Here is a 16,502-nt window from a genome sequence, read left to right on the forward strand (position 1 = left end):
CCACCCAGATGCCCCAGACTTCTGTAATTTTTAAATAAGGGCACAATCCTTAAAACAAAAAGGCCATGTGCTGTCTTTGGGACCTCTAAGAAGAGAGAGCTTGAAATTCTGCATCCAACCCTCCAGCTACCCTCTTGAGGACCGACTGCATGCTGGCAGCATCACAGAGCCGTGAGCGGCAGGGCGGCTGCAGCCTGCCAGCTTATGGGTCCTGGGGCTCCAGCACAAGCCCTGCAAAGGCATCTCCTTCCCATCAACAATAACAACAATGATCTCTCCAGCCTGTATCCTCTGGCCAGGCTGCGAAGGCCAAATCCACATGTGATAAGAACACGAATCATTTGTAACTGCACGGCACCTCCTGTTTACAATAGGCTGCTACGTATACCGAAAGGTGTGAAAAACTCTCACAGTTTCTGACTCTCAGAAGACTAAAACCTGACCTTTCCCAAACAGCATACAAGAGGCCTAAGCAACCATGATTTGTAGGTCCTGGGGGCAGGGGCAGAGAAGATACGGAGCAGCGTCATTAAACAAAGACTGCTTTGTGTAATACTCTGATCATCTTCTTGATTGTGGTTTGCACTCAGTTAAAAAAAAAAAAAATCCTTCAGTTTTCCCCAGAAGAACAGCTGAGAATGCACAGATCCCAGGCTTTCGGTTCAAATCATCCCTGTCAGTGGATGACGGAGGACCACTGTGGGCAGCTGGCGGACCCACAGGCATTTCCCCATGCCTCAACCCTGGGGACGATGGTGGTGGGTGGGGGTGTGTGTGTGCAAGATGCCCAGCAGGGGCTGAGCTCACCTCTGACCCAGCTGCTCCTGGCTCAGCACACCAGGGACCACCGGGGCCTGGACATGCACCGGTCCGTGGAATTCCCTACCCCATCCACAACAGCTGCATCCAAACACCAAGGAACATTTCAAAATGTTAGTAAAACCCAACTTGAAATTTTAAAAGGAAAAAGTCAACACAGGGACTATAACTTTCCTGGAGACATTCTTGGCTATTAAGCGACTGTCACTCTGCTAACTCAATAAATGCATCTTCTATTAAATAGAATCTATAATCTAGTAGATAGCCTTTTTCAACTCTAAACCCAACTTTTCCTCTGTGCACGAAAAGCTTCCAATTTGCAGAGAGGAGACATGCCCATATGTAAATAAAATGCACATATTTGCATGTGGACCTTTGCATTATAGGTCCTTCTGGTCAACTACGAGCTAAAGGCTGATTTCTTTTCATGTCTGGGGAAACATCTTGCTTTGTGAAGGAGAAAGCAGTAGTTCTAGAACTCGGTGGTTCTCAAGAGGAACAAATGAAATAAATGTTCCAGGTGAGGGCACTGACATAGCCCAGAATTAGATATTTAAATCAGTGTTTGGAGAAGAGTCTGCACAGATCCTATGCCTTACACTTTGCTTCCACTTTAAAGAGCAGCCGCTGCAACATGGTACGTTACTTACTGCCTGGGAAAGCATACTGGATTTTAATTTGGGATAATTCTGCAGACTTTCTGGCCCCCGTCAGTTAAAACACTTGTGACTAGTCAGTCAGCTCCACTCATGCAAACTAATGAAACATCACATTGTCCCGCCACATGCTCCCACAGCACAAGGGGCAGAAGGAATTAGGCACTCGGCAGCTGTTCCCAGGAATGCATGCCTCCACGTACCCACAGGCAGGAAGCAGACCCGGAACGGTCTCCCAGAGCTGATCCTTCAGCTATCCTGACAACACAGCTCAACAACAGGAACCAGTCTCCTCCGAGCCCAAGGAAGGTCCCAGATTCAAATAAAAATTCATCCTTGAAGATAAGTGAATCAAAGGGACATCAGTCAAACAACGCTAGTGTCAAGAGGAAATCCTGTCTGCAGACCTCTCTGGGAAGCCTCGCTCTGCCTGCAGAACAAAGGCTTCTTCTGTGACATCAAGCAGCAGGTTTAAGAGCAGCCTGGCTTCTCGTTTTGGCCACCTTTCAAAACCACAAGTACATCCAAGGGCAGCCAAGGCAACAACAAAGCCAAGAGATACGGTCTCCAAATGAGGGGAGACCCACTCTGACTTCTAGGCCTGCCTTCTGCCTGGCTCTTAGTGGCCAAGACTCCATTTCCCAAGGTGGGTGTCCAAGGTGCTGGGTTCAGACTCTGGGGGCTGAAGTTTTCCATGCAAGAGGACAGCTCAGAAGACACCCACAGCCAGTGCCAACCTTCTTGGGAGGCTGTGGAGTACAGTGTCTGAGGAAGATCCTACAGTACTGTCTGGGTTCTAAGCCCAGCTCAGTTACCCACGAGGGTCTGATCTTAGGAGCCTCAACATCCCTGAACCACTTTCTTGACTGTGAATGATAATAACAATGCTGTCGCTCAGGATGAAATCTGCCATGTCTCTCACACAGGGTTATCATGTTTATATAGGATGATTTATGAACACAGTCTTGAAGATATTTTAAACCTATAAAATCTAAGAGATAATAATTCATGTGCATAGGACTCATGTTGATAAGAAAGCTTGACACTACACATTTTTAGGTCAAAGGGGAGACTTCCTCTGCTTTGCCTACGGTCTTCCACAAGGTGGATGTTCAATTAATACGCAATTAAAATACAAGTGACTTTTTCATGATAAATAAGCTAAACGTATTTGTTAGGAAACTACCAAACTTGCAATTTATCAGAATATTTTACAAGACAAAAAGGTGTTGTCTGGCAGGTTTCCCTGGGGTATACGTGACAAGGGGGTCTGGGCTTCCTCTTATGGTCCCATTATCATCATGCCCACACCAAACAGGACAAAATGGAAGGTTTTCAGACTTGACATCTGGGCAAGTCACTGTCAGCTGAAATTAACCTTTGAATTTGCTATGAAAAGTAACAAGGCCAAAAAAGTTTACCTGAAAGACGATCCGCACCAAACCCCACCCCCCGCCCCCACCCCCACAAATCAATAATCTTGTTAAAAGTAGACCTAACTAGTCTCACCCCCTGGAGTCAGAGATCCAAACCTCTTAACTTGAAAATACACATGGCTCCCAGCTTCCAGTGGTGAGTGAGCAAGAGTGCTGGGTGGTTGGTGTTTTCTTAGCACCAGAGCTGTAAGAGCTGAGTTAGGAACAGAAATGCTGTTTCTCCCTCATGGCAGTTCAGTTGAGGCACTTTAGGCAACCCCTGTCTCTGGAGCCCCAGACTTTCATTCACACTGTTTGTCCCTAGCTTTTCATATGCACAAATTTGGTGGATCTTGTGGCTTGCTCCAAAAAGGAACTGAGGCAGCTAATAATCTTAGTAGGAATATTTAAAAGGATGAAAATAACACAAGGTACTTTGAACTCCTCAAAATTGGGAACCCCTCAAGATAGTTTTTAAAGTGCATTAAGGGGGTGCCTGGGTGGTTTGGTCGGGTATGCATCTGACTTAGGCTCAGGTCATGATCTCATGGTTCATGTGTTCAAGCTTAACGTCAGCCTCTGTGCTGACAGCTCAGAGCCTGGAGCCTCTGCCTGTTCTCTTTCTCTTTCTTTCTCTCAAAAATAAACATTTAAAAAAAAAAAAAGCGTGTTAAGTGAACCAAATATAGGGGCATCTGGTTGGCTCAGTTAGTAAAGCATGTGACTCTTGATCTTTGGGTTGTGAGTTCAAGCCCCATGTTGGGGGTAGAGTTTACTCAAAAAAATAAGTCAACAAATAAATAAAAAAATACAAATAAGTAAACAAAATCTATTAATAAGACTGAGGAGCAGGAGACTAGGACTTATGATCCTTTGACATGACCTTCTCACTCAGAATTCTGAAGGTGATGTGTTTGTTACTTCCTGTATTCACCTTTAACAATAAGATATTTTAAGTCAAGGGGAAAAGATGTGAATTTAGATGAATGATAAACAAACCTCCTTAAGTCTTCCACAGCCCAGACTTCAAACTTAGGACATGCACCCACCGCCTGATAAGATCTTTTACAGAGATCTGACCTCTGTCCAAGTCATTTTCAAATCAAAAAGCTTTGAACTCCTGGCAGGTTGTCAGCTTGGGCCTTGGGTGTTTATCAAGAACTTCCTCGAGATAGAAAGGGTGACTCTATCGCCACCCCCAGCTGCCCGGAGATTCCCCCTTGGAAGAGCTGGCACCCAGCCAGGACCTTAGATCTTCAAGGAATGAGTTGGTGAATCGTCTCCATATGGTACACAGTAGATATGTAGCTCACTACAGAGTTTCACTTAATAAATAAAAAGTGGCTACAGCAAGTTCAGGAATAGTTGGTTCTGACTCCACCTTGTGCGGCCTGGTATTTAGTGTTTGTTTCTGGCTGGCCGGGAGCTCTTTTTCTTTGCTGCCTCCTAACCCTTGCGAGAGGGAGCAGTGATTTCTCCGCTTCTTCATCCCCACCTGTCAGATGCCAGTGGTGCAATGCGAACAATACTGTACACAGGTGTGCACTCCCCACTGACCTGTGCCGTCCATGGGCTGTCTGCTGGGTCCTCTGAGCTGAGCGGTCACCCACCTACATTTTGCAGAGCAGGTGCAGGGCTTTCTAAGCCCCCTGACACCCTGGGGGAACCTTCTGAGCTGATGTCAGAAACATTGCAGAGCTCTCCAACACTCTCTACAGAGAATACCTGGGCCTCCACTTATTTTCTTCTTATACTACTGCAATTATGCAACTAAAACTAATTCTGAACTCTTGCCTGTCTAGCTCTCTCCCAAAATCTGTACAGTCTTCCTCTCAGCTTGCTACACTCCAGCCACAGGCCACACCAGCTTCATTTTGGGTTTTTTCAAACATGAAACACTTGCTCTACCCCCAGTCCTTTGCACTGCCCTCCCTATGCCTGGAACCACCTTCCTCTGGTTCTTCCCATGGCTGCCTTCTCTCATCACGCAGGTCTTAGCTTAAATATCATCTCCTCAGAGACCTGTCCACTGTATAAAGATACAAGCCCAATAAATCTTCAGTATATCCCTATTTCCTCTATAGCACTCAATATAATCTGCAATTAACTTATTTATTACCTGGGTCCTTCACTCAATATTAGCTCTGGGAATATACCATCTCAGATGCCCTACCGCTGTCCTGTTAGTTCACATATTTCCTTACCCTGTAAAAGGCCAAGAGCAGATTGCTGGAATGATTTGGCTGCCAGAATGTCTTCAAGGTCGGACCAGCCCTCCAGTTAAGATACTAAGAGGGATGGGGCAGAATTTTCCTGGTGAGGCACTGGTTACAAAATCAATGTACTCTAATCAACCTAGGTGCTCAATATATAGACATTGAACAAAGAAATGAGCTAGGATCAAAGTGGCTGTCTGTGATACAGGGTTGGACAAAAAGAGACACCAAGAGATAGAACAGAAGGAACCAGCCCCTTCTCTGCCCGACAATATCACAGGGTGCTGATCTTCCCCAATAGGAAAAGAAGGGCAGTTTCTAAACCAGCTCTAACAAGCAGAAACCAATCACAGCCAGGCCCAATACAAATCCTGACAAGAAGTTTTGACAACCATAAAGCTTATTTACCCAGATCCCTAGTGGATAGGAGAAATCAATCCTTGTTCTAAAGTATTCTGAAGCTGACCTGATGATGCATCCGTACCAAATTTTATTTCAGCATGTTGGAGATGCAGGTTCTAATTTATAGACATCTTGGCATCTCTACAGAATTGGATGGACATAGTTCAGAAGTTGACATTATAATAAAAAAAATACTTGTTCTTCGTTCTGAGGGACTTTGTGATACACAGGAAGTTGACTTTAGAAATCTCTCACATACTGGATAGTAAGAAATGGTTACTTTTTTTAGGTGTTATAGTTTTTTATATTATGTTGTGTTTTTTAAAAATAAGAGTACTTATCTTTGAAAGACATATACCAAAATATTTACGATAAAATAAGAGCTGAAATTTACTTCAGAATAATAGCAAAGGAAGGAATGTGGGCAGGAGAACAGAAAAAGCAGGACTGGTCATGAAGCCGGGTGGTGGGTCCTTGGGAATTAAACTATTTGCTCTACTCTGTATAGCTGACATATTCCCTAATGGAAAGGCTTTTGGTTTTTTTGTGGTTTTTTTTGAGCTTATTTATTTATTTGTGGGGGGTGGAAAGGGGCAGAGAGAGAGGAAGAGAGAGGGAGAGAGAGGGAGAGGGAAAGAGGGAGAGAGGGAGGGAGGGAGGGAGAGGGAGAGGGAGAGGGAGAGGGAGAGAGAGAGAGAGAGAGAGAGAGAGAATCCCAAGCAGGCTCCACACTGTCGCCACAGAGCCCAACGTGGGGCTCAAACTCACAAAATGTGAGTGAAGAGTTGGACCATTAACTAACTGAGGCACCCAGGCAACTTAGATTTTTTTTTTTAAGTCCCTTAAAGACAAGTCATTTTCACTTGTGGAATTAAATAAGTCACCTGAAGGTGAAGGTTTCGCCTTTCCGGTCTTGCAGGGGTTGCTCCTGGATGATAGCCGGGGTCACCGGAGAGTTCTGCCGTGGTGACTTGGAATGGGGCAGGGTCCCCACGTGACTGAAGTTATCGCAGGACCTGATGGGAGGAGGGGCCTTTTTCTTCCGTGGAAGGGTGCCATGTATAGACACGTCTTGATAGGCATCAGTGTGATGCTCAGCAGGAGGGGACTTGCTGCTCAGAAGGTCCATGGATGAGGCCAGGGGGAACTGGTGATTCACCGGCATGTTTCTGGGAAGGCTCACAAATTTTCCGGCAGCCATGATTCTCAGCTTCTCTAAGGGGGAAAGAAAAGAGCAAAGGCATGAATCTTAGATAATCACAAGAACTGACTTCCTACTCACAAAAGGAAATGGAAATGTACCATTAAACAAAAGAACACGTTCACGGAGCATTAGAAGGCAAACAGTGAATGGCATCATTAGTGAAATTCAATACAAATGGGAAGTTTACTCATGCCCCTATTTTGATCCTACAGAGGAATGCTCCTGGGTTGGCAGCAGATCCACTAATGGAAAAGGGCAAGCAAGTTTCAGAGACTCTAGGGGCACATGAGCCACTTTCTTATTTCAGATGACTGAAGCTGATGGAAAAGCATGACTGACAAAAAAGACTATGGAGGAAGTACTCAAGGTTTCAATATAAGTGCATCAGAGAACACATTATAAATGTTAGATAAGTGGCTCACGTCTTTCCACCACCCTGTAAATGATAAGAACAGGTGGAGATTATTGGAATTCCTCAGCTGCTAGAACGCCTCCAGTGCCAGACCAGCCCCTCAGTTGTGCTACCCAGGGCAACGGGGCAGAATTTTTCCGGCAAAGACCTGGTGCTTACAAATAAATCAATGTACTCTAATTAACGAAGACGGGCCAGGGTCAGGGGTTAGGAGGTGGGTCACTCCTCCGTACATTAGTGGGCTCAGCTGCAGAGGAAAGCCACTAGGGTGAGGGATCCGTGTACATTGTCCCCCAGAGGGGTCAGGAATCTGCCTGCCACCAGCAGAGTTAAGCAATACGCATGGTGCCTGTATGTATAGTCAGGGAAGAATGGGAAGGGAGAGAAATAAGAAAGAGGGGGTGGGGAGCACACGGAAAGAAAAGGAAAATGTGTACTACGTCGTATGCAAAACTAGACCCAACAATTATTCCCAGCTGTGACCACTAGCAGAAATGTTCACCCTGAGCCAGAGTCAGCACCCACTCACCTCCCCCCAAAAATCAAACTATACTTTTGGCCTAAGTCAAATTCTATGAGACATTTTTAAGGCTAATATATAGAGGGAAGGAAACACAAGCCTGAGTAAAAATTAGAACTAGGCTCTGGAGACACTGAGGATCCAGAATCAGTCCCACCAGCCATGATACCAGACTAGTCTGGACAACACAGCAGCATAACTAAGCCTGTTGCACTGTCTTCTCCAAGGCTGCGGAGCAGAACATTCCTTTGCTCTGCCGTCTGTTCCAAAGCCCTGCAGCCCCCATTGCTTACAGAGCACCCTTCCTGCTACAAAGAGGACAGCTCAGAGTGAAAATCATCACTTAATAGTAACACTGCTGTCAGTTCCACTAAGGAACTGGAGACTTGGGACATGGCTTCTCCATGACCACTAAGAAGAACAATGCTCTCCAGAAGCTCACATTGTAGCAGGCAGAACTGGGTTAAAGACAGCGCAAGGGAAATAAACCATCGAGGACATGAACAGTCCAACAGAGAAACATACAAGTTGTGGGGGCTGGATAGGAGGAAATCCTTCACTCAAGGTATATAATCCTAACCTTGTCCTCAGTTCTTTCCCAAACCTGGTAATTCTGGGGCTTGTCTGCTCCATGTCTAACCGTGACCACACAGAAGGCGTGGCTCACGGCGGGTGCAGAACAATAGGGCTGTGAGTCCCCGCATGGGCTTCTCCTGGGTCTGGCCAGTACCTGGCACACTGTCAGCACTTACTCAATGTTAGTCATCATTATTTAAAAAGAAATCCAGACTCCCTGACCCTCCCTGCCTGACCACCAGTGACGTAAGCCCAGTAGAATTCCCTCACCCTATACACAACACTGCCCCCCACAGTTGTAAATGCTTGCCTGCCCAAGCCGTCAGCACCTTCTTCATAGAGGCCTGCATCATTTCAAAGAACCTTCTAGGGAGGCCCAGAGCACCCCACAGAACCTCTTTCTGTGCAAAGGGCCACAGTGATGATCAACAATTTGCAGGTCATTATGATGGGCTAAAGTTGCCCTGGCTCCAGTGTTTCTGGCAGCCTGTTTCCTCTCTGCTTACCCAAGATCTAGATTTCAAAATTGGGCCAAAGGCTCTAGAATGCCCTCCAGCCAGTTCCCCATACCTCAGTTTATTCTCTGAATCGAGGGTTAACACTTGCCCTTCCTATTCTCAACATTTAAGTGCCTTCTCCATATGAGAGGCTCAGAGAAACAATGATGTTTATAAGTCCCAATCCCTATGAACTCTAAGAATCCTAGAACTCATCAATAGGGACCCTTCAAATGCTGGAGGGAAGAACAATTTGAACAAAAGGACTCGAGGAGGGCAACGCTGGAGATGTGGAGAGGAAGTATTCCGGAGGGATTTTGAAAGGTAGAAAATTGTAAGGAAAAGCCTTGCAAAAGGATGCTGTAACAGCAAATGCATAAAGGCAAGGAAGTGCCCCCACAGGCTCACAAACCGCAAGTTGGGCTATGTGGCTCACGTGGAGAAGTCAGGAAGCATTTCCTAGGAGCACCCAGCGTGGGAACAGATGGTGAAGTCTTGAAAGTTGTGTCGAGGGGTCTGGACTGGGCTGTCGGTGCTAGGGAAGATCTGGAAGGGAGGGACAGAAGCCAGTCCGTTCCCAGGAAGGTAGCTGTGGTAATTCTGGAAAGGAAAGAAGGGAGGCAGTCCGGTCAGGCTGATGGCAACAAGCCAGCAGGGAAAGATGAAGTACCCTGACCTGGGGCAGTGGCCAGGGAAAAGAGGGACTGAGGGAAGAATGAGGAGCTCCGGGCCCCTGGCAGGGAGGACGAGGGCCACAGCCTTGGCGGGATGGTGTGGTGCTGTAACAAGCTGAGTTGTGCAGAAGAGGACTCCCGCAGGAGGGAGGCTAACAAGCTCACCACTGAGCTGCTGTGTGTGAGGAAGCCATGACGTGGTTCAGTCGAGGAGGTGAGATATTGGTATGCATAGCTAGGAGCCAGGACAGGATGTAGATTTTTAAGAATCATCAACATAAAGGGAATATTTAAACCTGAGAGCAGATCCCTTAGCTTGTAATTATCAGCTGTGATAACAGATGTGAAAGTACCTCTTAAACTGTCAGGAACCATACAATATCCATGAATTATATCCCTGCTCTCTCTCAGCATGGCTGCTTCAAGCCCAAAAGGCCCAAAGCAAGGGCTGAGCTCTGAAAACCTGAAGTGGTGGTCCTCAAGCTGGCTGCACATAAGAGTCCTCTGAGCAGCTTTTAAAATCCTGACACTCGAGCTGTGACACAGACCAATGAAATCAGAACCTCAGTAGGTAGGACCCTGGCATCATTTTTTTGAAAGCCACTGGTACTGTCCAATGAGGAGCCAGGGTTGAGAGCCACTGGATAAGCAAGTCTCTTTGGTACAGAGCAAACTTAACACTCAGATTTGTTACCTAAGGAACAGAACAGAATAACAATGAGGAGGGGTCAGTCAACAGAAGCATCAATTCATTCATGCATTCAACGCACACAGTATGGAGGGTCTCTGTGGCAGGCACTGTGCTTGGTATTGGGGACAGTGTCAAACAACTGTCCTCATGAGGTTACTACTCTATGATGGAAGCAGACAGGAAGTACCAACTACATGTCCTGGTGATTCCCAGTGCTATGGGAGCACAGAGAGTGGGAACCAGGGTCTAGACTCATCTAGTGGCCAGGAAAGGCTTCCCTGAGGATGGGATGTTGACCTGAATGATGTCAAGAAGAGTCTAATAACTGGAAGGAGAAGATGAGCTAAGTTGAAAACTCCAGAGAATTCTCAGCAGCAAATTGGAAATATGTAAGCCAGGCTCCTCTCTACAACCCACTGCCTCTAAATTGGGACTCTTCCCCATTAAAATACAGGCCTGCCCTATGTGTAGTCACTTGGAAAAACTGGCTCAACACCAGGCCCTATGTCAAGCTTGAATCAGCCTAAGGGTGGTGGAGGTGGGCCCAGACCACAGACAGCACTTCCAAAAAATATAACTAAAAGTGTGGCAGAGGACCGAAGGGGTAACTATAGGTAGAAGGAACTCATTTACAACCTTTTTGGTCCTTGTACTTCCTACTTGAGCTTTATCTGCTTTTAATTTTTCCAGACCCCAGGAACCTAGGGCAAATCCAAGGGATAGAAGTACATGGTGTGTAGTTGGAATCTAGGTTCAAGGTAAGTACTTTTCATTTTGAGAACAAAGCCACTTACTACATTTGACCTCACTAGGCAGAATCCGAGTGTGTTATATGTAGGTGGGATCTCAGAGAATCAAGTCCCTTCCCTTTTCCAGATAAGGGAAGTAAATGTTCATTCATTCAATATATATTGTCTGGACGCTTACAATGTACCAGGGATGAGGACATAATAAACCAGATGAGCTCCTGCTCTCATGGAGGCTACGTTGTGATGGGGGGGGGGGGGCAGTAAGGGTCCAGTCAACACAGACCAGAAGACAAACTAGGTTACATCCTAGCTGTCAGTGCCCCAGGGAACACAAAACAGGATGAAATGATAAAACATACTGGTTGGGATGGAGGGCTATTTTAGATTAGGGTGGTCTGGGGGGGCTTCTCTGAAGAGGTTCTTTGACAAAAGAGATGACACCAGTGAAGAGAAGATGGGCAGGGAGTTCTAGGCAGGGGACTGGGCAGATGCAAACGCCCTGAGGTGGGAATATGTGGTTGGAAAAGGATAGTAAAGACTAAACCCAAATCTCCATTTTCTGGCTCCCAGATTTTCCCTTCTTAGAGATGTTTGAATCAATGCTCCTATTCATTCTGTACTTGTTATGTACTATTTGATTTTTTAATAATCAAACATGGTAGGGGCGCCTGGGTGGCTCAGTCAGTTAAGCGTCCGACTTCAGCTCAGGTCACGATCTCATGGTCCGTGAGTTCGAGCCCCGAGTCCGGCTCTGGGCTGATGGCTCAGAGCCTGGAGCCTGCTTCCAGTTCTGTGTCTCCCTCTCTCTCTGCCCCTCCCCCGTTCATGCTCTGTCTCTCTCTGTCTCAAAAATAAATAAAGGCGTTAAAAAAAAAATTAAAAAAAAAATCAAACATGGTATAGTTCAGAACCTAGGCTTTGAAGTAAGACATTCAGAGGATCAAATCCCTACTCTGCCATTTACTTACTAGCTGTATGGCCTGGGACAAATCAGCCAACCTCTTTGACAGTTTCTCATTTGTACAAATGGGTTAAAAATACCTCTTTCATGGGGTTGTCCTGAAAAATAAATGCGATCACGTATGGAAACTCCTGGACATACAGCAAGCATTCAATAAATGGTAGGTCTCTTTGGAGCAGGTCAGGGAGCAGGTCTGTCTTGCTTATCACTATATTCCTTTTACAAAGAGAGTTCACTAAAGAAGTCACTGCTTCTGGTCACAGCCAGGAAGGATGAAGAAGGAAATATTTTAACTCCAAGCAATAAATATAAACACACCAAACCAGGTAGGACATAGATGCACACACACATAGGCGGACCAAATGAGCCTACATGCTCATGGGTTTAAAAGAAAAGCCCAGGTGAGACTTTGGCCATCTGACATCACCTCTCTCTACTATGCAGGTAAATAGACACTGTGTCCGACTCAGTCTAATGTCAGACCTCGAAATGTATACAAAGGTCAAAGATTCTGTATCTTGATATGAAAAAATGAGACCTCAGTGAATGTTCAGAGCTGAAATCTCAGTAGGGACAAGAGTGAGCTGGACAAACTCCCAACATATGTGCTACCTTCCTGGTGCTACACAGCCAGTGGCTGTGCTTTGAAATGCTTGTGAACAGAGCAGCCCAAGTCACTTGCTTTACAATGATGTCTTGAAGAAACTGATGATCATGTGCAAGTCAATGCAGAAACAGGCAGCCCTCTTGTTTGGAGTTTTCTAGTTTATTTCTGAAATGAGCTATTTCCAAGTTAAACGTATCGATGGTCACCTGCTGTGGGTGTTAAAAACTTTCTATCATATTTTAAACTCTGGAAATGTAACTGCTCCTGCTGTCCAATTATGACAACAGAGAAGTTTTCGTTTGGATACGTAGTTTTATATCTCTGCAGAATGCAACAGGAAGAGAAGTTAGAACCGCTGCACATTAAAAAATTGGCTCGTGCACTTAGAATGAAGTTTTTCTTTGGTTTAGAAATTAAGAGGATCCCCCCCCCCCCAAAAAAAGAAAGAAATTAAGAGGATCCCTGTTTTCAAAGTAAATTCATGAAGTCTGGCCAAATGCTTGAAGTATGAATAATTCTTCCATGGATTGTATTTCAAGCAACACAGCCTAGAATTTACATGATCAAGTTCTTAAGATTAGCATTCATTTGACAAGCAGTCCTTTCTATATGAATAGGAGATTGAGATCTTAGTCATCCTGGAAATGCCAGCCTTCTCAGCAGAGGCTTAGAGAAAGCTGGAGTCAAGGAGGTGACGGAGGCCCTGGCATGGCAAACGCTTTACATTACGCTGCATACATTCCCTTGCACACCCCCATACAAGGGCTCGCCTGTGGTTTCTCCACTATTAACTTGGCAGATCCGCCCCACGCTCTGCTGAACCCCCTCTCCCAGCACCGAGGCCTCCCCTTCCTCCGCCTGGCCTCAGTCCTTGGCAACAGGCAGGGAGATTATCCGCTCCCAAACTGACCTTCCCTCCGCCAATGTATTTTCCTCGGACAGATCCGTGTGTAGCCTTGGGAGATAAATGTCAAGGTTTAAAAGAATCTCAGAATGCTTGGCTCCACTTTCTATCTTAGATAATGGCTTTAGGGGAAAGACACGGAGATTCGGCAACCGGTCTTTCCCCTTCGCACCTTTCTTCAAGAGAGTTAATACCCAAATCTGGGTTTCCCGCCCCAGCCACGACCCACCGTGTTGCCCACGAACTCTTCGCCTTGCCAGCTGCTTCGAGCCCACTCGACCGCTCCCAGACAAGTGTCTACACCTGATCAAACTTTTAAAGTGGTGGCGGCCGCTGCCCCTAGGGAAAAGGGCTGAGCTCTAACCTCTTCCCGTCGCGTCCACCGTCCCTGCCTTCACCTCCCCTTCCCTCCGCTCCCCTCCCCGACGCAGAAGGAGCAGCACAACCAACTATTCATTCTTTCTCAACAAAGGGCGAGAAGGAGGGGGGTGTTGTCAACAGTTACACTGCGGGCTCCTTCGCTTTCTTTGCAAACTTTCCTAGAAATGAGTGGAGAAACTTGCCTCCTGCAAGCCCAGGGCTTCCAGCGGAGCCCCTTGGTCCTCGCGTTCCCTCCCCCCCACCCCCGCCCCCGAGCCCCGAAGAGTGGGACGGGACGAGACGGGGAAGGGCGGCCAGCTGAGCAGCCGGGACGGGCAGAGGCGGGGGGTCGGGGGAGGCCAGCGCCCGGGCAGATACTGCTCAAGAGCAAAAAGCAGAGATAGATGCTCGCCGCACGTCGCTGAGCGCCACTTCTCGGGATTCTCGGGAATCCCAGCCAGTTCCGAGGGCGCCGAGGGCGCAAGCCGGGTCCCCACTTCGGCCACTCCCGCCCCCCAAAGGCCAGCTCTGCCGGGGGCAGGGGGAGCGCTGCCTCAACTTTGCACCTAAGTTTCTCCAACAAACTTCCCAGACCGTCCTCCCAGGGACGCGGCGGCGGCGGAGCCCCGGGAGAAACAGCACCCCCGCGGGGCGCGCGGCACAGACTCACCTCCCCGCGCGGCGCTCGGTGCCCCGGCTCTCCCCGGCTGGGGCTCAGACGCGCCGCTCGGCGGGCCCCACGCCGCGGCTGCTCCCCGAGCACCGGCCGCTCATGGTCGGCGGGGCGCGCCCGCAGAGAAGCCCGCGCGCGGCTAGCCTGTGCGCCGGACGGCTCCGGCGGCTCTCGCTCCGGCCCGGCCCCGGCCCCGGCGGCTGCAGGCGCGGCTCTGAGCCCGCGGCGCGCGCTCCGGCCCTCAACTGGTGATTTGCGGCGTCGCGGCCCCACCCCGGCGAGCGGATTCGCGCGGCCTCGCGGAACCCCCCGCGACATTTACATGCGGTGACCCCGCCAAGCCCTCCTCTGCCCGGGTTTTAGAGTTCGGTTCTCGTAGCTTCCCAAGAAGCCAGTCTTGAAGTGAAGACTGGCCACTTCCAGGTGTACCCCTCCCGAAAGACAACGCTTCCGATTCCACTCCTCCCCCTTCCCCGCGTTATTTAATTACCCAGCAGATCAGCTTTGCTGTCTGCGGACACCTGGCTGGCTTTCAGTTTAAAGGGCTTTGATGAGACAAAGATTCAGGTAACCACAAATAACCAAACCGCTGAACAGGCAAATCAATCACACCCACCTGGACAAATTGAAAGCAAAGTGGGGAGTGGAATTAGCACTTCAGTACTAGGTGGCTCAGTGGGGCGAAAAAAATTGGAGGTCTTAACACTATCAGATATCAAGACCTATTATAAAGCTATAGAAATAGTAACTGGCAACAAGAATAGACAAACCGACCAATAAAATAGAGAGTCAGGAAGCAGATCTACGTTAAATGGTCACAATTCATGTCAGAGATACTGTTGTGATGTGCTGAGAAAAGACCATATGTCTTTTCAGTAAATGATGCTGGATCAGTTGAACATTCACATGCAGAGAAAGGAAGAATCTTGACCCCTACCTCACACCATGCCAAAGAAAAAAAGCAATTCCAGATGGATTTTAAATCTGAATGCGAAAGATAAAATATTAAATTCAAGGTAAAAAATCAAAAAAACATCTTCATGACTTCGAGGTAGGCAGACTTCCTAAACACATATAGTACTAACTATAAAGGAAAAAACTCATCATTGGACAACATTAAAATTAAGAACTCCTGTTCCTCAAGACACCATTAGTGAACAGTCAAACCACAAAGGGAGAAAAGATCATTGCAACCCATGTATCCAATAAAGGACTTGTATACAGAATCTACAAAGAACACTTACAAATCAGAAAAAGAGGGCAGGATATCCAACTGAAAATAGGCAGAATTTTTGAATAGCATTTCTTAAAAGGGGGGGGGGTGGTAAACAGGCATTTCTCAAAACAAAACAATAAACATATGGAAAGGTTCTCCATTATTAATCACCCCCAAAATGAAAACTGAAGTTGCAATGTCTCACTTTACACTGCCCAGAATGGCTAAAATTGGAGAACTTTGTATAACACTTTACAGACCTAGGTGGTATTATCTACTAAAACTAAATTAACATGTAGCCTGTGACCCAGCAATTCTATCCTTAGGGATCTTGTCTACTGAACAGAGAGGTATACACATACTCACCAAAAGACATGTTCAAAGATGTTTATAGCATCTCTCTTTATAACAGCCCCAAAGAAACAACCCAACTGTCCATCAGTGGAAGAGAAGATAAACTCTGTGAAATACTATACAGTAATAACGACTACCTCTATACTCAACAAGATGCATGATTCTCACAAATATAATGCTGAGTGAAAGAAGATGAACACAAATGGGTACATGTTATATACGTCCACTTATGTGAATTCCAAAAACAGTCTAAACATACCTATGATGTTAGAGGTAAAGATAATGGTTATCTTGAGGGTTGGGAAGTGATGGAAAGGGAGCCCAGAGGGGGCTCCAGATGTTAGTAATAATCCATTTCTTGATCCAGGTGCTGGCTATATCAATGTATCTATTTTATAAAAATTAACTGTCCTTCAGTCTATAAAAACTAATTGGCTTGTGCACTGTTCTTCTTGTATGTTCTACTCCAATCAAAATGCTTTAAAAATTGTGCCATGTTGTGTATATTTTATGTCATTTTCATCCCCCTAAGAAAGAACTATATTGGCAAGTCTGTAAGATTCTAAGTGCAGCATCCCTAAGAATCAGTTTCTAGG

At 46.7% G+C, this 16,502-nt stretch overlaps 1 protein-coding gene across 4 annotated transcripts in view; it reads right to left on the bottom strand.

The window, feature by feature from the left end:
- Positions 1-16,502, bottom strand: part of BCAR3 (BCAR3 adaptor protein, NSP family member) — a 136,101-nt gene that overhangs the window by 99,951 nt on the left and 19,648 nt on the right. The window contains exons 1-2 of one of the 4 annotated variants that reach the window (XM_027058563.2): positions 14,334-14,495; positions 6,393-6,723 (exon numbers count right to left, since the gene is read on the bottom strand). In XM_027058563.2, coding sequence (XP_026914364.1) covers positions 6,393-6,709 — 317 coding nt within the window. In that variant the 5' untranslated portion in view covers positions 6,710-6,723; positions 14,334-14,495. Of the gene's footprint in view, positions 1-6,392; positions 6,724-13,532; positions 13,553-14,333; positions 14,496-16,502 lie in introns of those variants that run through there. The other 3 variants (XM_027058566.2, XM_027058564.2, XM_053214464.1) reach the window with 3 other exon arrangements.

The sequence above is a fragment of the Acinonyx jubatus genome, chromosome C1, assembly GCF_027475565.1.
Source record: "Acinonyx jubatus isolate Ajub_Pintada_27869175 chromosome C1, VMU_Ajub_asm_v1.0, whole genome shotgun sequence".
NCBI classification, from domain to species: domain Eukaryota; kingdom Metazoa; phylum Chordata; class Mammalia; order Carnivora; family Felidae; genus Acinonyx; species Acinonyx jubatus.